Genomic DNA, 23,013 nt, shown 5'->3' on the forward strand with positions numbered 1-23,013 from the left:
GGCTCCGGACTGGGCACGAAAAGTATGATATCCCAAGCTTCTGAGCATGGCCATCGATCCATCAGACTTCCTCTTCGGGAGGATCTTCTGTCGCAGCAGCAGAGGACGGTTCTCCACCCGAACCTGTCGGGTCTCTGCCTTCTTGCCTGGCAATTGAGCTGCGGCAGTTGACAGCTTTCAATCTTCTGGATGAAGTCTGTAATGTTATCTTGGCAGCCAGAGTCCCTCCACCAAAATGGTATGCACCTGTCCATGGAATAAATTTGTGGAAGGGTGTCCCAACAAGTCTGTTGATCCCCTTTCTGCACCTCTGAGGTTCTTTTGTTTATACTCTCTCTTGCCCAGCAGGGCTCTGTTTTGAGCACCCTTAATGGTTATCTATCTGCTGCTCTGCTTTCCTCAGTATACTTGATCAACCCTCCTTGTTTAAATCTCCCATTATTGTGAGATTCCTCAAAGGTCTTACCCACCTGTTTACTCCTCCGCGTTCATAATGCCCCAGAGGGATTTGAACCTGGTACTTACTTTACTCATGTGTGCTCCTTTTGAGGCTCTTTATAATTGTCCTCTTTGGCTTCTCACTTTAAAAACAGCCTTCCTCGTAGCCATCACCTCTGCAAGTAGAGTGAGTGAGCTGCAAGCTCTTTCTTCGATGCTACCCTTTATCTTTGTCCATCCTGACAAAGTGGTGCTTCGTACCAGGGTCTCTTTCCTACTTATAGTGATCAAGCCCTTTCATGTGGGCCAATCCATCAATTTGCATAGTTTATACACACACCCACATCTTTCTTGTGAAGAGTAGAGACTCCACTGTCTGGATCCAAAAAGAGCGTTGGCATTGTACCTTAATCATACCAAAGACTTCTGTGTGGACGGTCAACTCTTTATTGGTTATGTGGGTGTGAAGAAAGGACGGGCAATGCAGAAGAGAAAGATCTCTAGATTGGTTGTTCTCTGCCTCAAAAGGTGCTGCGCTTTGGCTAAGAAGCAACCCCCTGAGGGTTTGCGTGCTCACTCTACCAGAGCAACAGCTGCAACCACTGCGTTAGCATTCAGAGTTCCAGTCTTGGACATCTTCCTGGCAGCACTGTGGGCATCCCTGCACACATTTACTAAACACTACTGCCTGGACAGTCAGGTCCACAGGGATGGCTGCTTTGGCTGTTCGGTCCTTCAGGACTTCCTAATATGATCTTAGTTTGCAGACCTGACTCCGGGGATGGTATTGCTTGGATATCTATTCTAAGGTAAGGAGTCTGCAACTAGAAGTCTCTATCAGATGAACATGTTACTTACCTTCGGTAACTAATTATCTGGTAGAGACATATTCTAGTTGCAGATTCCTTACCGACCCACCCATCCTCCCCACTCTGCAACTGATTTCTAGGGACAGGGACTTCCCTTTCAGGGCCCTAGTTCTGGTATATCTGTGTGTTCTTCATGGCTCCGCGTTTCTGGCCTGGAACAGCATGAAAAGAAACTAACATCAGCATGCCACGGTGGCACCTATATATGACCTCAGTTTCATCATGGCGACCACGACGCCAACGACAAGCGTGGAGTCGACCGACGACACGCAAGGGTACTACTTGAAGAAAAATCCCCAGGTCCAGTCTAACGTCTGGCGGAAGTTCTAGTTGCAGATTCCTTACCTTAGAATATGCCTCTACCAGATAATTTGTTACCAAAGATAAGTAACTCCTTGTTTGTGAATATATTTGATATTAGTCTGTAAATAGTTGAGGCAGAAGTGAATGTTGTTTCCAACAGTGCACAGTCAAAGTAAATGAAGTGTATAAAGAAGTTTAGAGTTGTTCTGAAAGGGGGGCTGGAGTGATTGGGAACAGCTATACAGGGGCAAGGGTTCAGATTCCATTGTGCTAGCCACCATGCCCTGAGATGCCTGGGGTACAATGAGAAGGGAGCAAAGCTGCAGATACCCTACCCATGGGTTCAGGAACCCATCACTGATGCATGGTGTACAGGATGCAGGCCAACGTTGACAGGGCGCACCTGTCACATAAATGCATATATGGTACAATGTGGAAGGTTCAGGTTGCACTTAATAGAAGTATTGTAAGTATGCTGTCTGCCATGGGTCTAGGTCACAATGCCTACTTCGCTATTACAATTTGTTCCAGGGTCAAAACTTTGTTGGAGAGTCGTCATTAGAGCTTATGTGAGCATTTGAAGGCCTAAAGTAGCATTCATGCATATGACAAGTTAACACTGTTAGAGCTGCGCCAGTTAAGAAATCATTCTACACGTTTTCTGCATGACAGCTCACTGTGGTCATACGTAATATTTGTATTCACTTAGTGCTGTTGGACAGGCGCTCACCTCCGACACATGTACAGTGAATGATGAATAGTAATAGTTCTTGGATATTATCCAGGGGGAGATTAGCAACTCACAGTCTTGAGTGAATTTTATTCCAGGAAGATACCGAAGAAGATCTTGACCTCTCAGACTTCGGGGAGGATGTGGACGGGAAACGAGATGCTCTTGCTGAACCATGTTTCATGCTGATCGGAGAAATTTTCGAACTGCATGGAAGTAAGTGCATTAATTCACTGTAGATGCAACACTGCACAAAATAAATGGCTCCTTTCCTTATTGCAAGACATCTCTTTCAGTGGTGTGATAGAGTATGCATTTGCTCTTTCAGTTGCATGGTGTATGTGCTGCAATCACTACTACAACAATGTGTGTATTACTTCCCATGCATGGTACTTGAACTCGCAGGTAGGACGTTAGCCTTATGGAAATACACATACTATGCTTTGTAAGCTTTCAGTTTGACTTCATTGCAATTCCTTTTTTTATCCATGTTAGTAAGCACTGGAAAAGGCAGTTTGTTTTGCTTGCCAAGTTGGTTTTGCTCATTTTTGTAGAATGGTGAGAAGGCTCTTGCCAGAACTGGCTTTACTAGTGCTTCTTTGCTGCAGACGAATTGGCAAAGGCAGTAGCTCAAGATGCCCTCTTGGAAAAAAAGGTATTTCTATACCTTTTTATTATATTCCTGGGTGATGTCACATTTTGTATAGATGCCGTGCAAATGCCAAGTAGTAGAGAGCAGTGGATGGCGGAGGACTGCATGTGTTAAATTCAGATTTCAACTTGGACACTGGGGAACAGGGAGGGGTGAGAGAATAGGAGTACTAGTACCACGAGCTGCAGAGACATGCAGTGGGAACGCGGGGCAGGTACAAGTGTGAGAGAGAGAGATAGAGAGAGAGTGTGGAGTGGGAAAACAAGCAGAAAAGGAAGGAGGAAGGGACTTGCACTTCCTTCTAATACAAAAAGTAAAATAAACCTGCAATAGGAAAACATTTCCCGGACGTCGACTCTGGAAAGATACAACCTATCCAATTTAAATATGGTGGGAGCAAAATGCTCTTTGTGGCAGAGCAAACACAAGATTGGGGAGGAAAACCATATAGTCATGAACAGCGACCTGAAAAGGTAAGTAAGCCATCCAGTTATAAGCAAGTGACAGACCCTAAGTCCAGTTTAAGTACATGCTTAAGTCATTGGTTACTGTGCTGTCTGTGGCTTACAGCTAAAGTTGTAGCAAGACAGCAACAATGTCATTGTACTTTCATGGTGATTGTCTTTGAACCTTAGCAGCCTGTTGGCCCAGGTGGTTGCCGAAATCCCTAAATGATTTAAATTCATAAGATTGTAAGTTCCAAGGTGCCAGCCATCAAAACGTCAGAAGTTTTCCAATTTACTTCATTGCAAATTCAATGTCTGATGCGTATAGACTCATCAAGTCTTAAGATTACTTAAAATTACATACCACCTGCAGTTTCTTTAGTAAATCAGATAGTCCACCTAATGATAGACATCCTTCCACCACACATTCCATCCCAGACGGGTCTCATCCCAAGAACACTCATAAGTGGAAGGCACATGTATGGAGCTTCCTCTCTCTTTGAATCGTTGTGATAATTTAATGATAGTGCTACTTTGACATAACTACAAAAGCCAAAACATACTTTTGTAGTTCACTAACACTTGAATTGTGAAATCAACTCAGTTGTTACATCATGTGGAGTTTGCAGAGTTTTGAGGTCGATTCTATTGAAATTTCCCATATAGCCTGTTTACAGGTGTCTGTTAAGAGCTGCCTGTAAAGATGTACAAAGACGCTGGTCTCCAGTATTTGCACGGACATGGGCACTTTGTGCAACATACATCACTGCACACATCCCTGTCATAGGGCATTCCGTGTAATCCAAACTCAGTCAGGCTCTGTATAGGGAAACAATAAACCCTGGGATTGGTGGAGGTGTCTCTCCAGAAAATAAGATGATATTCCGATTGTTGAAATCTGAGTTAGCCAAAAGGGAAATGGCAGGGTGTCATGTAATGACAAATGAACATATCGTGGAACAGTGAAAGTCAGGCAACTACATTAAATAACGTAACTTTCGTTTTTTTGCAAAGTAGTCCTCTATCTTTTAATGTGGTTGTCCTTAAGAAGATGGGTAAACCAGGATACCACCGCTGCATCAACAGTTTTTGATTTTTAGTTAGATTTTTTGATCATGAATGGTTTTAAGATATTCGTGGAATACATTGTGAAGAAATCAATTAATGATATGTGCAATATGACAAACATTTTGTATACTTTCCTAGATTTTTATGTGTGATTGAAAACATATGAACTACTGTATGTATATTTCAGTGTGGAAAGATGGGGTAATTTTAGATACTGTGCAGTAGATCTGTGTAATTAGAAATAGAGTATCACGAAGGGGAGATATTTTTGTTGGTCTGATTTAAGAAAAACATATTGCCTTTGTATATAAGGGGTTACTCTTATTTTTGGTTAAAATCATTCAGGCTAGACAGAGCCCACAGAAAAGCTCCACAGGTGTGAAATAGAAACTACCCTCGCTGGATGTTTCAGTGAGGGTGCATTTCTTTTCAGACATAAATGCCATAATGTCAAAAAACACAGCAAGCAGGGGGCCTCTCTTATACTGGACTACAGCCATATCTCTACCAAGACCTGCCCATTAACCCTGGCAAAAGGTAAAACCTTTAAACCCATCACTGACATCTAGAAATCCAAATATGTTAAATATCGATGGAGCCACTCGTTTAAACTGACCGGTCATTAAGAAATCCACTCCCTGAAAGATGCTCAAGTAACACTTGTGGTGCACCATGAGGATGCGATCTCCCCTCTTTGGGGAGATGAGCCACACTGACCATACTTGAGAAATGACAGTAAGCATGACGTAGAAGATCCAAGACTTACCCAGTTTCTATGGGATATGGGTGGCTGTCTCCAGGGGTGGATGGGGGCAATAGGGCTCTAGTCAACAGAGCTGATTACCCTTAGTTTTCTGTAGGCGATCCTGGGCTGTTGGTCGTGGTGGACCTTGACATCAGCTGGGTCAACATAGATGTTTGTTATGTTCTTGGAGTTTAAAGGCCACATAATTCTAAGCCTTCAGATGTGCATTTGAATCTGAATAGCCCAACAGTATTTCATCTGGGAAAGTAGCGGGGTCAGGCACACAAAGGAAAGGCCTTTTAGTGGCATCATTGTTGCAGTCAGGCATGGTTTGGAGGTAGAGGTGGGACTCGGAATTTCTCTCAAAGGCCAACTTTCCTCTAACTTGCCTCTTTATAGTTAAGATGTGTTTTATTTTATTTTTTAAATATATTTTCATTAAAATTACTACATATTGAAAGTGTCCTGGGCTTTAATATCAAAAACAGGTACTTCTGTGGATTCACAGTTGTATTTCTCCCTCAATTGGGATAGAACTTGGCTTCAAATCATAAGCAGAACTGGTGATCCTTCAGTGGTAACATCAAGAGAGAAATTTGATGAACCTCGGAATAATGTAATGCAGAACCAAAAACGTATTTGACTCATTCGAATGATTTATTTTTTTAGATCATGAGAAAGTGTAGCTGTGTAAAATGTCTTCATTGTGTCAAACTAATATATTTGGATCCCGTGGTTGGCTGGGAGGAAATTAACAGCCAAAGGTCATTCTAGCTACATAAGGGGACATTGCGGAGGTGTCACTGTTCCTGTTCATCTTTTCCCTTGCACTTTAGCTGCTGGCGAAGTGGCATTAGAACAACCGCTATCCTTAAAGGACTTCAGTGGGCATAAATATGATAGGATCAATTTATGCCAACTGTGTCTTGGTATATCTATGAGAAGCACATTACTTTGACTCTGAGTTAATAGATATTATTCAGGAATTTGAAAACAGTAAGGCAACAAATTCACTGATACAAATTATTGCCCAGTCAGGTTAAGGAGAGAATGTAGTGTCAAGACAATCTCAGCTGTGGTTTGATGAAGAGTATATACATACTTAATATTTCTTAGCTAATTATATAAAGATAAGATAACAGGAATGCAACCAGTCATTTATCAAGTGATTAATTATAGATGTGGACGCTCTTTCATTTTATCAGTACTACATTGTTTCTAAGTTGTCTCCCTGGAGGAGGTGACATCATTGTTCCATTTTTATCCCCCTTAATCTTCAATTTGAACAAATACACCCATTAAATCAACAAGTAGGAGACTTGGATCTTCAAATGTCGTTTTCCCTGTCAGTATAATATCTTTACAACGACCATACACCTGGATAACTTTTGATGGCAGCCACAAATTTCATAGATCATTTTTTCAAAGGTCACAAAGAAGCTTCCTCTGGTGAGTCAGTGGACTAATGCATCCACTCCAGGGATCTTTGTTTGACCTCATGATCACAGGTGCAAATTCTGGAGGTCCACTCAGCCTTTCATTCTTCCAGAGTCAAAGAAGCGAGTACCATTGACTTGGATAACAATAACAGCTTGTATTTCAGCATCAGGAGACCCAAAGGCGAACGTGTACTTTACAAATACACGTTGTTTTGTCTATACATACCTACCATTTGCTGGTGGACGGAGCAGTATCTGCTGCCATGCCACAGCATTTTCTTTTGTTAAATGCAGGCAATGGCCATGATGTTTCATATAGTGATAGGCCTTTGTATATGTCCATATTATTACAATGCTCCTAACTTCCCCATGATATGGCAGCTGACATCAGAAATTACATTAATGATCTCACTGGTGACATTACGTATCACATTAACATTGGCATTATTGAAGACATCGCTGTGCTTGTTAAATCCTGTTATTTATAATGGTATAAACCTCCAGCATACACTACTCCTTCTTTGATTGGTCATACTTCCTTTGCTTCTGTTATTGGCTACTCCGAGCGAGTGGGTTACCTTCAGTGCCTGGTCCACTGCAAGGCCCAGTGGCCAATCTCTTGTAACCCAACAGAAACTATGCATGGCGTTTGGCCTTGCTCAGCAAGGGATAAGTGCTGGACGTGGCCTCCGATCAGGCCATGCTTACAAACTACAGCACGTCCACTCTCACTACAAATGGCTTGCACCTGTGCACAACTGGGTTTGGTCATAGGCTGCACACCTAATTCTTTTTGCAGCAAGCCCCTGTAGGAAAGTACCCTCTTTTTGGCATGGGTACCCCTCTTTTTGCCTGATGTCAGTATGTCTTGACTGTGTTCACTGGGATCCTGCTAACCAGGACCTTAGTGACTTTGCCCTCTCCCTCTAAATTTGGTTGCTGGGACTTCACACACCCAACATTTGGCATACTGGTGCCCCTTATAAGTCCCTAGTATATGGTACTCAGGTACCCAGGGCATTGGGGCACCAGGGGTTCCCCATGGGCTGCAGCATGTATGATGCCACCCCTTGGAGCCCATGTAAAATGTGTTTGCAGGCCTGCCATTGCAGCCTACCTGAACAAGGTGCACGCACCCTTTCACTTCTGATCACTGCACCAGGTCACTGTAAGTCACCCCTATGGTAGGCCCTCCTAGCCCAGAGGGCAGGGTGCAGGTACCTCTGTGTGAGTGCATCTCAACATGAGCAGAGGTGCTCCCACGAACTCCAGCTCCATTTTCCTGGACTTCGTGAGTGCGAGGATGCCATCTTGTGCGTGTACTGGACATAGGTCACTACCTATGTCCAGCTACATAATGGTAACTCCGAACGTGGGCATGTTTGGTATCAAACATGTTGGAATCATACCACAATACTGTTGCCAGTATTGGTTGTATGGTTCCATGCACTCTGGGGGCTCCTTAGAGGACCCCCAGCATTGCTCCTATCAGCTTTCTAGGGTTTCCAGGCAGCCCACACTGCTGCCGCCACCCCTCAGATGGGTTTCTGTCCTCCTGCTGCTTGACCAGCTCAAGCCCAGGAAAGCAGAACAAAGGCTTTCCTTTGGTAGAGGGAGTTAACACCCTGTCCCTTTGGAAATAGGTGTTACATGGCTTGGGAAGGGTAGCCTCCCCAAGCCACTGGTATGCTTTTTAAGGGCACATTTGGTGCCCTCCTTGCATAAACCAGTATACACCTTTTCAGGAAACTCCAGTCCCTGCTCTGATGGGAAACTGGACAATGGAAAGGGGAGTAACCACTCCCCTGTCCATCACCACCCCAGGGGTGGTGCCCAGAGCTCCTACAGATGGCCCCTTGATTCTGCCACCTTGAATCCAAGGTGGGCAGAGGCCTCTGGGAGCATCTGAGTGGCCAGGTGAGGCAGGTGACATCACAGCCCCCTCCTGATAGGTGGTCACCTGGCCAGGTGACCAATCCCCCTTCAAGGGCTATATAGGGTCTCCCTCTTAGGTGGGTCCTCAGATTTGATGTGCAAGATTCCAGCAGGGCTCCTCTGCAGCATTTACTTTGACTTCTGGCCACTGGAACCGCAACTGGACTCCACAGGAACCTACAATCTGCAGCTACAGTGACGACTCTGCTCTGCAACATTTTTTCTCCGGCTCCTTCCAGCAACTGCAACATATCCCCGGCTGTGCATCCTCTGTCCTCTGAGGGCGGCAAGTCTTCAGTCCACACCAAGAAGCAAGAAGGAATCTCCCTTGGAGTGAAGGAGTCACTCCCCTGCATCTGCAGGCACCAACTGCAACGACAACCGGCTGCGTGGATCTTCTCTCTTCCTGAGTTGCGTGGATCCTGCATCACGGGTGGTGATCTGGAGTGGTCCCCTTGGTCCTCTGCCAGCTGTCCAACTTTGGTGAAGGTAGGCCCTTGACTTCACACGTAAGACAGTACCCCCGTGCACTGTGTCTCTTGCAGCTACCAAGGCTTGTTTGGCATCTCCTCAGGGGATCTCCAGGTAGCCCAGCACTCCTCCCTGTGATGCACAGCCCTGTGCATGCTTCTCCTGCAACGTGGGACCTCTCTTCAGGTGTGCTGCGTGGGTCTCTCTGTGACACCTGGGCTCCTTGCTTTTGGGCCTTCTGTGGGGGCTTCCTCTGGACTCCATGCACTGCTGAGGGTCGCCTGGGTCTCCCACCCTGGGTTGAGTCCCCCTGGACGTTGCTGATCCCCGGCAGCTCCACTTTTTCACCTACCGCGACATTTGCCGTTGCCAAGGCTTGCTGGTGATTTTTCTACACCACAGACACTGCAATCCTTCATCCGGCGTGGGACGTTGACTGCATCACCCAGGAACTCCTCACCTGCTCCAGTGCAGCATTGCTGACTGTCTTCGTCTCACCGCGACCAACTCCTGCATCCACAGATGGGTGGGTAGTGGCTTCTGCCATAATGGGACACTCCAACGTGAACTGGACTTGGTCCCCTTCTTTTCCAGCTCTTCCTCTTCCAGGATCCACCTTTGGTTTCTTGTAGTCTTGTCTGGGCCTTGCAATATCCTTTTCTAAAGTCCTTTGGGTTGGTTTGGGGAGAACAAGTAACTTACCCCTTCCCTCCAGGTTGCAGGGGGCACTCTGGTACTTACCTTTGGAGTTTCCTAGTCCTCCAGCTCTCCTGTACCGATTACACTTCCTTGTGTGTGGACCCGACCTTCACATTCCACTTTCTTAGTATATGGTTTGGTCTCCCCCTAGGCCTTCAGTATTGCCTATTGCTTTTCACTGTTTTCTATTCTATTCCTGTATCTCTGCAAATTTGCAAAACCGCTGACCTGAAATTGGATCTGCTAATCCCTCGAGAAAAACAATGTGTATTTTTTTTTAAGCAGCCAGTATCTCTTCTCTGTCCGCCCAACATCCTCCCCAAAGTCATGTAATGCTCCTCTAGCCCCATTACAACCTCTCTTTCACTTTTCTAAAACTAAAAATAGGTTTGACCTCTGGCATCATATAATGACTATGACAATAACATTTTTAAGTTGCTGAAGCCCAGACTCTCGGAAGCACACTTGACTCCTTTGTAACACTAAATTCTCAAAAACTACTGAAGGGATTTACACTAAACCAGTGCTTACTTTGTGAATAAAAATATGCTGGTGCCTAAAGCTCTTTTGAAACACGCGGCTGCTGCATTTAAATGTGCGAGCCATCTCGGGCCTCTTTAATCCATTTACAGGCACTTCCTGCACCTTCAGCTCACTCTTGCAGCTTTCTGCTTTCTCCCTTCGTGACGCCTTTTCGTTTTCCTCTTCCTCCACGTATCCCATATGTGTCCTTTGCTCACAGTAAATGCCTTATGCAGAAAACTAAGTGCCGGCCCTCAAAAATAAGTGCTGGTGCGCCATACCTGAAGCCACTGGCTCAAATTAAGCACTGCACTAAATCAATCAAAGGCACACCTCTGCCACGTTTGCTTTAATTCTGTTAAGTGGTTTTGGCTGTAGCAGAAAACTAAGTTTCCAATAAACACAATTTTGACCCCTTTTATTTTCTGCCCACTGGGCGGATCTGCATGAAACTGGATATGCCGCAACTTGTCACTTTCATCATATGATTGAAAAGTGCTTTGTCTGAGTTCAGTAACAGCACCCCAGGTTGCCTAAAAGAAGAGGGCATGGCACAGCAAAACAGTGTGCCAGGAACTTTTGTCTTGGAGGATATCCTTGGAATTTTTTAGGAATGGGTTTAGGTTTGGAGCTAAGACTTTTTTTTCTCCCGATTATATTTAAATGATCCTTTTCAGCCTGTTGTGGGCTCTTTTTCAGGTTCAACTCTGTGTCTTTACTATTACAACTGTTATCCCAATATATTTAAGTGGTCCCTTTATGCCTGTTGTTGGCTGTTTGGTTTAACTCTTCACAGGCTTGTAAAGTTAGTTTTTAGAAATGGACAAGCAAACAAATTCACAGGGAACCAAGGGTCTGGCTTTGCTGTAAGAGCCAAAACAGGAGCTAAGCCTTCAAAATACTTTGAGCGTAAATGACATAGCAAACATCTTGTAAAATATGGTAGACACTCTCAAATTAAACATGTTTTCCTTGAATGCCTGTGTTTCACTTTAGTACATTAGAATGTACCACAACATTGACGTTTGACATTTTTATTTATTAAAACTTTACTGTAACAACAAAAGCCGCTCAGATTTTCATCACTGACATGACAGTTCTTACTACATTAGTACTGCAATTTTGCCTTTAGAACTACAATCTTTTGTAACCCCTTCCTACCGATATACAGAAAAAAAGAACTCTAGGTTACATTCCAGTGTTTCTCAGAATTATTCCCTTTATGAAAAATTCCATTGCCACTGCACCTCACAGGTTCATATATCCTGCTATTCTTCCTTTAACCCGGTCCAAACCCCCACCTACTCTCATTTGTATATCCTTTAGTACCACATCATCACTACTAGTTGTACAGAAGTTATTCCTCTTTTGCAATTGGCCCTTCCAATGCCATTTCCTGCCCCTGCAGTGGACTTCCTGTGTCCCTCTCTAACAGTGAGGTCAACATTCCCATCAAATAGCTAAATCCTCTTCCGCTTTCTTGTCTTTTGCAAACTCTCATGTGGATTTCCTCACTTTACTCTCATGTTGTACTCTCAGTTTTGCAGGGAAGATAAGGCTGTAGCAGAGATCACACTCCCACGTCAAGGGCAGTCAGACTCGATCCAATGCATCACATGGGGGGGGGGGGGGAATGCACTTGCTCCGCTGCTACAGAGCACCACTCAGCAGATGGTGTTCAAGCTCCGTTCAGTCCCACCTGGGAGGCCACTCCCTGCTGTAAACATCAACTATTAGTACTCCCCTCTCATCCACAATGCAGGCAATTGTCCCCCAAGCGATCAGCTCATCCAGTTGGGTGAGTCTAGGGGCCCTCCAGACACCACAGTCGGCTGCACAGGGCAGCAGCCAAAATCCTTCTTCCCAGCTTCTGCCCTGCCCTCAGGTCCGACAGAGCCACCTTGGCTGATGCTTCGCACACAGGGAGGTCGAATCCTTGCCCCTGATGCCCCCTCACTACAAATAGCAATGTCACTGGGGTCCAGTTGGCTAGGAACTCACAGGTGCGCTACACAGCCTAGTGGGATTAGCAGTGCTCACCTGTATCCTTCTCAGCTGCGCTGCCGGAAGGCATGGCACAGTGCCGCCACGCGGAGGCACGCAACACCGCAGGCCCCGCTACATGGGAGCTGCACAGGAGTTGCTCCTCTCATCGCCTCGGCACCGCACTGACATCGGCACAAGGGTGGAGTTGGCCGAATCCAGGTGCCTCAGCAAACACAGCTGCGCAGCCTCTTAGTCCATCTGAGCAACGCAGCGCCCCCCATCACCACGGCCTCCTCCAATGGGTCCACACGACTCGGGGGGATCCAGCTTCAAAATCGCCACCTGGACGGTCGGAGTTGTGCCAGGGAGTATTTTCCTGCGTGTGGGAGGTAGACTAGACTGCAACAGTCCCAGGATTATGGCTGACAAAAAAGATAGCAGCAGGAGCTCCTGGGATCTGGCCATCTTGCGTGGCCACGCCCCTGCCGCCATCAGGGTTGCATCACTGAAGTCATAGGGATTGTTAATAATCCAAGCATCAAAGAAAAGAGCAAGTATATCAAATGTATTCCACAGGGGAGTGGTAGTGGTATTATGTAGCTGGTGGTGCATTTTGGAACACACTGTTGCAAATATGTTACTAAAGCATGGTCTAGTGGTGAACTGCCATGTACAGACAACACAGTTTCCATTTAAATGGCCACTAAATTTGCACATACAGTGTTACTGCGCTAACTATGCAAATTTGTGGAAATCGGGTTTAAGTGGGTATTTAATTTGCACATTACCGAATGTATAGATTTTTTTCCAATCATTAAAATCTTTGTTTCTATCACACTTCAGAGTTACAAAAAATTGACTTCATATTTTCTTACTTACCTAATTGCTGATATATTCTGTAATACTTGCACAATTAATTTACAAGTATTTACATTTTAATGTGTGTTACAAATAAGACTTCATCCGCCTTCCCTTTCAGATCCCTGCACCTTATCAAGATCGTCGGATAGTTCACTTTACAAATTCCTCTCACTTTGCAACCACAGAAATAAAAGTAAATATCAGCCGTCCTTTCAAAGAGTAAACAATTTGGCAAAAGACATAGCCTGTCGCTTGAACTCTGTATTTGAACGTGGAGCAAATGTGACAAGATAAAAAACATTTTTTAAGGCATCTTTATTTCTATTTCAGCTTCTGAACTACAGCATGGTTATTCTGGGGGTGCTGCTGCAACCCCCCAACACCCTTACTTTCAGCGCTTCTGCCCGGTGCCCTTCTCCACTGGCCATTTCTCAAATATCATTCCGCCCAAACTAACCCTTCCTGTAAGTGCTGTGTGTAACTTACATTTCTCCAGAAACCGAGGACCAAATCCTTTCTGTTCCAACACAGAAAACATTTACCATCAATACAGCATATAAAACACCTTTTCTATATCAAGTGCTATCAGCCCTCCTTCCACTTGTGTTTGCTCCAGGGCGCATGTCCTGAAAAAGAGAAGTGGGGGGAAAGTGACATCACAATCTCACAAAAAATGACATCAGATATTAAGACCACACACATATATTTAGCAGGTCTAATATGAGTGCATTTGAGAGCGCTATAAGATTTAACAAGGACAACGGATCAGTACTTAAGCCTGTGACTTAAGTTCCCTGTCTGAAGAAATTAACAGCGCAAATGTGGATGAAGTTTGATGTTTGACTTGCTACAGTAGACACACCACAAAGTTCTACAAGCTAGGCCTACAAAACTTGGTACCAAGAGCAAAGCACATTTCATGCATTGCATTAAAATTTTAGAAGCTACAATTGTGAATATCAGAACTGTAAAATGTATTACCTACCAAACAAACCACGATTATATACACTGACAATTTTAGCACTTTGACCATTATAGCAAAAAATACAAGTTGCACACTGCATTTAGTATTCTGAGCATGACAAATGATATTCCCTAAGAAAGATATAGTAGAAATTGAGGTTGTTGGTTGAGGGGGGTGGGTGATGGGAGGTTGAGCCCTTCTCGAGCAACAGCCACAATCCTTGTCGGAGGGAACTGCAAAAGTCACTAAATCAACCTATGCATAACCCTCTGGTAGCTTGGCACAAAAGCAGTCAGGCGTAACTTAGAAGCAATGTGTAAAGTATTTATACAGCACACACACACAAGTAACATCTCACACCAATTTAAAAATAGAATAAAATGTAACAAATAAAATTACACCAAAACAACAGAAATCTAATCAGTAGAATCAGAGATATGCAATTTTTAAAATTTCAGACAAGTATAGCACTTAAAAGCTAAATTGTCACTCACAGTTTTCTGCTCGTGCAGGGCCAGGTGAAAGTCACAAGTTCACTCTGTCCGCAAAGGAGCGGGGGCCAGATGCAGGGACCTGATTAGTCCAGCTGAAAAATTTACCTTCTGAAGTTCAGCGCGAAGAGTTCCGTTCGCAGAAGAGGAGGCTGTAAAGAGCAGGGAGAGCGTCACAGATAGTCATTGCTGTAGTGCCAAGAGCAGACTGAGAATTGTGGACGGTCGCTGCTCTAGTGTGAAGATCGCATTGGGCATCGCACATGGTTGTTGCTGAAGATTCACATTGGCTGTCACAATGCACTGTCAGTACTGTAGTGCGAATTGCGGATCTCACTTTGCAGGTGGTCACAGTAGCGCAAAGAATTGCATTCATTGGAGCTTTGTTTTGGCAGTCATCATGGGTAACAAGATTTTGGTGCAAATGGGCCCATTTACAAAGAGCCCAAAACCTTAAGAGTTCTCTTTTTTTAGTCAGAGAAGTGCACTCTGATGCCAATCAAGTGTCCAGGACTTGTAGAGGCACCTCTTGGGGATCAGGGATTTTCTTGCAGAAGCCATAAAGGCTCAGGCAGTTTCAGCTGCAGGTCCAGGCAGCAGGGGCAACAGCTTATCCAAAGATAAGATGCAGTATTTCTTTTGCAGAGGGATGGGGTGAATTCTAGCTGGGTTAGTAGTACTTACCAAGAGCTGGAATGAAGTCCTTGATACACTTGACTACTCTCCACAGGCAGTCTCCATCTGGTTTCTCTCTTCCTCTTTCTATCCATGTGCAGTGTGTGCTCCAGCTCTAATGGAAAGGAAGGGTCAGGGTGGCTAAGCACCGGAACAACATGACCAACATTCTGACTGCTCACCTTTTTAAATGGTGTACAACTAGAGATGGGCGAACCACTGAAAGCTCGAGCCAAGTTAGAGAAAGGCGGCTGGCTCTGGCTCACTTGAGGTCTTCTTCCTTGGGCCCCAAAGCCCAACATAAGCCAAGCTTTCTTGTGGCTTCTGCCTGACACCATGCTCTAACCTTATGCACCAAGAGTTGAAGACAAAGTCAAATCAAATCAAATCATTAACATTTATAAAGCGCGCTACTCACCCGTGCGGGACTCAAGGCGCTAGGGGAAAAAGGGGGGGTTATCGCTGCTCGAACAGCCAGGTCTTTAGGAGTCTCCGGAAAGCGGAGTGGTCCTGGGTGGTCCTGAGGCTGGTGGGGAGGGAGTTCCAGGTCTTGGCCGCCAGGAAGGAGAAAGATCTCCCACCCGCCGTGGAGCGGCGGATGCGAGGGACAGCAGCGAGTGCGAGGCCAGAGGAGCGGAGGAGGCGGGTGGGGATGTAGAAGCTGAGGCGTCTGTTGAGGTATTCCGGTCCCTTGTCGTGGAGGGCTTTGTGTGCGTGGGTGAGAAGTCGGAAGGTGATCCTTTTGCTGACTGGGAGCCAATGCAGGTGTCTCAGGTGTGCGGAGATGTGGCTGCTGCGGGGTATGTCGAGGATGAGGCGGGCCGAGGCGTTTTGAATGCGTTGCAGGCGATTTTGGAGTTTGGCTGTGGTCCCGGCGTAGAGGGTGTTGCCGTAGTCCAGGCGGCTCGTGACGAGGGCGTGGGCCACGGTTTTTCTGGTGTCGGCGGGGATCCAGCGGAAGATCTTGTGGAGCATGCGGAGGGTGAGGAAGCAGGCGGAGGACACGGCGTTGACTTGCTTGGCCATGGTGAGAAGAGGGTCCAAGATGAAGCCGAGGTTGCGGGCGTGGTCTGTGGGGGTCGGTGCGGTGCCGAGGGCCGTGGGCCACCAGGAGTCGTCCCAGGCGGACGGGGTGTTGCCGAGGATGAGGACTTCCGTTTTTTCAGAGTTCAGCTTTAGGCGGCTGAGCCTCATCCAATCTGCGACGTCCTTCATACCCTCTTGTAGGTTGGTGTTGGTCTTGGCGCTGGCGGGGTCCTTGGTGAGGGAGAGTATAAGTTGGGTGTCGTCGGCGTAGGAGGTGATGATGATGTCGTGCTTGCGTACGATGTTGGCGAGGGGGCTCATGTAGACATTGAAGAGTGTCGGGCTGAGTGATGAGCCTTGGGGTACGCCGCAGATGATCTCGGTGGGTTCTGAGCGAAACAGAGGGAGGTAAACTCTTTGGGAACGGTTTGAGAGGAAGGAGGCGATCCAGTCCAGGGCCTGGCCTTGGATTCCGGTGGAGCGGAGGCGGGTGATTAGGGTGCGGTGACAGACGGTGTCAAAGGCAGCCGAGAGGTCGACCAGAATGAGGGCGACTGTTTCACCATTGTCCATCAGGGTTCTGATGTCGTCAGTGACTGAGATGAGGGCGGTTTCAGTGCTGTGGTTGGTTCGGAATCCGGTTTGTGAGGGGTCGAGCAGGTTGTTGTCTTCCAGGAAGGTGTTCAGCTGTTTGTTGACGGTCTTCTCTATTACTTTGGCTGGGAAAGGCAGAAGAGAGATGGGGCGGAAGTTTTTCAGGTCGCTTGGGTCAGCCGTAGGTTTCTTTAGTAGGGCATTGACTTCGGCGTGTTTCCAGCATTCGGGGAAGGTAGCAGAAGAAAAAGAAGAGTTGATGACGGTCTGGAGGTGCGGGGCGATGATGTCATCGGCTTTGTTAAAGATGAAGTGCGGGCAGGGGTCCGAAGGGGCGCCGGAGTGGATAGAGTTCATGATGGATTTGGTTTCTTCCGTGTTGATGTGGGACCAGTTGTTGAGGGTGATGGCCGTGGATGCCGGTTCGGTGGTGTTTGGTTGGATCTGGTGTCCGAAGCTGTTGTGGAGGTCGCTAATCTTGCGATGGAAGAAAGTGGCGAGGGATTCGCACAGATCCTGTGAGGGCGTGACAGCGTTGGCGTTGGGGTTGGAGAACTCCTTGACGATGCTGAAGAGTTCTCTGCTGTTGTGTCTGTTTTTGTCCAGTCTGTCGGTGAAAAAGTTCCTTTTGGCAGCGCGGATCAGGTGGTGGTGTTCGCGGGTAGCGTTCTTGAGGGCGGTCATGTTGTCAGCGGTGCTGTCCTTGCGCCAGGCTTTCTCAAGGGCGCGACAAGTTTTCTTTGATTCTTTGAGGGTGTCAGAGAACCAGAGAGGTTTTTTGGTGTTGGTCTGTCGATGCGTGCGTTTGAGGGGAGCAACGATGTCTGCGCAGTTGGAGATCCAGTTTGTGAGGTTGAGGGCTGCGTCGTTGGGGTCGGTGGTGAGGGTGGGTTGGTTGGCGGCGAGTGCGGAGAAGAGTTGCTCTTCGGGGATCTTCTTCCACTGTCGACGAGGGATGGGTTGGGTGCGGAGGTGGCGGGTCTCGCGTCGGAATGTGAAGTGGACGCAGCTGTGGTCGGTCCAGTGTAGGGCGGAGGCGTGGCTGAAGAAGACGTGTTTGCTGGCGGAGAAGATGGGGTCAAGCGTGTGTCCGGCGATGTGGGTGGCGGTGTTCACCAGTTGTTTGAGGCCGAGGTTGGCGAGGTTGTCGAGCAGGGTGGTGGTGTTGGGGTCGTTGTTTTGTTCCAGATGGAAGTTGAGGTCACCTAGGAGGATGTAGTCCGGTGAGGCGAGGGCGTGCGGGGAGATGAAGTCGGCGATGGTGTCGCTGAAAGGGGCACGTGGCCCGGGAGGACGGTAGATGAGGGATCCTCTGAGGGTGGTCCTCGGATCGGTGCAAATCTGAAAATGCAGGTGTTCAGCGGCGAGAGGGGTGTCTTCGGTGAAGGTGGTGACGCTGATGGAGTCTTTGAAGACGATGGCTATACCTCCTCCTACCTGGTTGGTGCGGTCTTTTCTGGAGATCTTGTAGCCTTCGGGGATGGCAGTGGCGATGTCAGGGGCCGAGGAGGCGTTCATCCAGGTCTCCGTGATGAAGGCGACGTCCGGTGCTATGGAGTCCAGGAGGTCCCAGAGTTCAACGGCGTGTTTGTGGACGGAGCGAGCGTTGACTAGGATGCACTTGAGGTGGTTGATGGTGCGTGGGCTTGTGGTCGTGGTTGTTGCGTGGTGGAAGGTGCGTTTGCAGGAGTTGCAGGCGAAGGGTCCATGGGTGCGTTTGGGGTGAGCTTGGAAGCAAGTGTTGGAGCGTCCTGGGTTGAGGGCGTGGAGGGTGGTGGGGTCGTAGCGGGTCAGCGGGGCTTGGGAGAGCTGGGGACCAGGGGTCGTGGCGCTGGGCGCGGGACAGGCGCAGACGGGCTTGCCTCTGGCGTGCCAGCGGCACAGACGCGCAGCGGCCTCCATATGAGGTAGGAGGGGGGGGAGGGGTCAGGTGGGGGCGAATGGGAGCTGGGGGGCGGGGGCGTTCAGGAGGTCACGGCGGGAAAGCGCGAGGGAGGGGGGGACAGGTAGAGTGAGAAGAGCTGGGGGAGGGGGGTTTAAGGGTGGAGGGGGGTGAGTGTTAGGAGGTTTAGGAGATAAGGGAGAAAGATAGGAGTAGGGTTGAGAAGATAGGGGAGGGGGGTTGTAGAGGTGGGTGAGGGTGAGAGGTAGAGTGAGAGGATAGGAAGATAGGTAATAGAGGGGGTGAGGGAGGGGGGAGAGATAGAGAAATAGATAGAGAAAATAGATAGATAGGGAAATCGATAGATAGGGAAATAGATAGAGAGATAGGAAGATAGGAGGAGGTGGAGAGTGAGGGAGTTAGATAGTGGGATAGAGAGATAGGTAGATAGGAGGAGTGAGGGAGGTAGATAGTGAACGGGTTAGATAGGGGAGATAGAGAGGGGGATGTGAGTGGGGGAGGGGGATGAGGCAGGAGCAGGAGGGCAGGCGCGGGGAGAAGAGGACGGAGGAGGCAGAAGAGCCGAAGGCAGAAGACAAGAAGAACAGAAGACCGGAAGGAGAGAAGAAAGGAAGATCAGAAGACCGGAAGGAGAGAAGAAAGGAAGACCGGAAGAACACAGAAGAACACAGAAGAAGATACAGAAAACGAAGAACAGAGGGCAGAAGACCACAGAAGAAGATGAGGAAGAAGAGAAGAAGAGTGAAGACGGGGGAAAGAAGAGTACAGAAGAAGATTACAGACGAGGAGCGAGGAGGAAGAACAGAAGAACAGAGAAGAAGAAAAGAAGAAAAGGAGCAGGAGAGGGGGTGAGTAGCGCGGGGCAGAGCGAGGGGCTGGGAGGGGGGGGTACTTACTGTGAGGTGGGTCTCAGGAACTCAGGAGCCTGGAGGAGCTGCAGCGGCAGGGGGAGCGACCTACCCTTGGGTCAAGGGTCGCTACCACTGTCGCGCAGCGGCCGCCATATGAGGTAGGAGGGGGGGAGGGGTCAGGTGGGGGAGAATGGGAGCTGGGGGGCGGGGACGTGCAGGAGGTCGCGGCGGGAAAGCGCGAGGGAGGGGGGGACACGTAGAGTGAGAAGAGCTGGGGGAGGGGGGTTTAAGGGTGGAGGGGGGTGAGTGTTAGGAGGTTTAGGAGATAAGGGAGAAAGATAGGAGTAGGGTTGAGAAGATAGGGGAGGGGGGGTTGTAGAGGTGGGTGAGGGTGAGAGGTAGAGTGAGAGGATAGGAAGATAGGTAATAGAGGGAGGGAGGGGGGGAGGGATAGAGAAATAGATAGAGAAAATAGATAGATAGGGAAATCGATAGATAGGGAAATAGAGAGATAGGAAGATAGGAGGAGGTGGAGAGTGAGGGAGTTAGATAGTGGGATAGAGAGATAGGTAGATAGGAGGAGTGAGGGAGGTAGATAGTGAACGGGTTAGATAGGGGAGATAGAGAGGGGGATGCGAGTGGGGGAGGGGGATGAGGCAGGAGCAGGAGGGCAGGCGCGGGGAGAAGAGGACGGAGGAGGCAGAAGAGCCGAAGGCAGAAGACAAGAAGAACAGAAGACAAGAAGAATAGAAGAACAGAAGACCGGAAGGAGAGAAGAAAGGAAGATCAGAAGACCGGAAGGAGAGAAGAAAGGAAGACCGGAAGAACACAGGAGAACACAGAAGAACACAGAAGAAGATACAGAAAACGAAGAACAGAGGGCAGAAGACCACAGAAGAAGATGAGGAAGAAGAGAAGAAGAGTGAAGACGGGGGAAAGAAGAGTACAGAAGAAGATTACAGACGAGGAGCGAGGAGGAAGAACAGAAGAACAGAGAAGAAGAAAAGAAGAAAAGAAGCAGGAGCAGGAGAGAGGGTGAGTAGCGCGGGGCAGAGCGAGGGGCTGGGAGGGGGGGGGTACTTACTGTGAGGTGGGTCTCAGGAACTCAGGAGCCTGGAGGAGCTGCAGCAGCAGGGGGAGCGACCTACCCTTGGGTCAAGGGTCGCTACCACTGTCGCGCAGCGGCCGCCATATGAGGTAGGGGAGGGGAGGGGTCAGGTGGGGGGTGGGGGCGTGCAGGAGGTCGCGGCGGGAAAGCGCGAGGGAGGGGGGGACAGGTAGAGTGAGAAGAGCTGGGGGAGGGGGGTTTAAGGGTGGAGGGGGGTGAGTGTTAGGAGGTTTAGGAGATAAGGGAGAAAGATAGGAGTAGGGTTGAGAAGATAGGGGAGGGGGGGTTGTAGAGGTGGGTGAGGGTGAGAGGTAGAGTGAGAGGATAGGAAGATAGGTAATAGAGGGGGTGAGGGAGGGGGGGGGAGATAGAGAAATAGAGAAAATAGATAGATAGGGAAATCGATAGATAGGGAAATAGATAGAGAGATAGGAAGATAGGAGGAGGTGGAGAGTGAGGGAGTTAGATAGTGGGATAGAGAGATAGGTAGATAGGAGGAGTGAGGGAGGTAGATAGTGAACGGGTTAGATAGGGGAGATAGAGAGGGGGATGCGAGTGGGGGAGGGGGATGAGGCAGGAGCAGGAGGGCAGGCGCGGGGAAAAGAGGACGGAGGAGGCAGAAGAGCCGAAGGCAGAAGACAAGAAGAACAGAAGACCGGAAGGAGAGAAGAAAGGAAGATCAGAAGACCGGAAGGAGAGAAGAAAGGAAGACCGGAAGAACACAGAAGAACACAGAAGAACACAGAAGAACACAGAAGAACATACAGAAAACGAAGAACAGAGGGCAGAAGACCACAGAAGAAGATGAGGAAGAAGAGAAGAAGAGTGAAGACGGGGGGAAAGAAGAGTACAGAAGAAGATTACAGACGAGGAGCGAGGAGGAAGAACAGAAGAACAGAGAAGAAGAAAAGAAGCAGGAGCAGGAGAGAGGGTGAGTAGCGCGGGCAGTACGAGGGGCTGGGAGGGGGGGGTACTTACTGTGAGGTGGGTCTCAGGAACTCAGGAGCCTGGAGGAGCTGCAGCGGCAGGGGGAGCGACCTACCCTTGGGTCAAGGGTCGCTGACAGCTAACAGAAAAATATATAATCTAGGGCCTGAACTGCACAGTATGCAACAAGAAAACTAATGCTCAATCACGGTTTCCATGCCTACCAATTATGTGATCTTGGGCAAGTATTTTATTTCACTGAGCCTTCTTTTTCTTTCTCACCACATATGAGAGCAACTTCAGATAGGTGAGTTCAGGATGTGCGCTGTTCAAAAACAACTTGTGTTTGGTTAAATAGACTACAATGTTGCTCCATTTATATTACGAATCCGGGCCATATTTAGAATATGCATGACAACTGACTTGCCTCCTAGTTTACTGATACCATTGTAGCTGGGGGTGATTCTAACTTCGGCGGGCGGCGGAGGCCGCCCGCCGAAGTTCCCCCACCAAAATACCGCTCCGCGGTCGAAAGACCGCTGAGGGTATTTTGGGATTTGCCCTGGGCTGGCGGGCGGCCGCCAAAAGGCCGCCCGCCAGCCCAGGGCAAATCAACCTTCCCACTAAGATGCCGGCTCAGAGTTGAGCCGGCGGAGTGGGAAGGTGCGACGGGTGCAGTTGCACCCGTCGCGTATTTCAGTGTCTGCTAGGCAGACACTGAAATACTTTGTGGGGCCCTCTTACGGGGGCCCCGCGGCACCCCCTACCGCCATCCTGTTCCTGGCGGGCGAACCGCCAGGAACAGGATGGCGGTAGGGGGTGTCAGAATCCCCCATGGCGGCGCAGCAAGCTGCGCCGCCATGGGGGATTCTAAGGGCAGCGGTAAACCGGCGGGAGACCGCCGGTTTACCCTTTCTGACCGCGGCCAAACCGCCGCGGTCAGAATGCCCTGCGGGGCACCGCCGGTCTGTCGGCGGTGCTCCCGCCTACCCTGGCCCCGGCGGTCTGAGACCGCCGGGGTTAGAATGAGGGCCTATGTCTAAACAAAAAAAAAATCAGTTTAAATCAATGCAGTGATATGATCTGATATACTAAGGTAAAACACTTCTGCGTGCTAAATACACTTTATTGAATGTTGAAGACACCATACCATATTCTAACATGATGGTTGCTGCATGATTTACTTGCCGAACCTTTCCAGGGCTTGGCTCATACAGCCTAACGAGACTCTTTGCTCGGCTCTGACTCGGGTCTGCCTGTTAATTTGTTGACTTATCCATGTCTATGTGCAAACAAATTATGATGGAGTC

General features: G+C 48.4%; 1 protein-coding gene across 1 annotated transcript in view; it reads left to right on the top strand.

The window, feature by feature from the left end:
• Positions 1-23,013, top strand: part of SNX25 (sorting nexin 25) — an 830,371-nt gene that overhangs the window by 744,554 nt on the left and 62,804 nt on the right. Inside the window, exon 15 of the mRNA XM_069199645.1 lies at positions 2,439-2,556. Coding sequence (XP_069055746.1) covers positions 2,439-2,556 — 118 coding nt within the window. The remainder of the gene's footprint in view (positions 1-2,438; positions 2,557-23,013) is intronic.

This window comes from Pleurodeles waltl, chromosome 1_2, assembly GCF_031143425.1.
Source record: "Pleurodeles waltl isolate 20211129_DDA chromosome 1_2, aPleWal1.hap1.20221129, whole genome shotgun sequence".
In the NCBI taxonomy this organism is placed as follows: Eukaryota; Metazoa; Chordata; class Amphibia; order Caudata; family Salamandridae; genus Pleurodeles; species Pleurodeles waltl.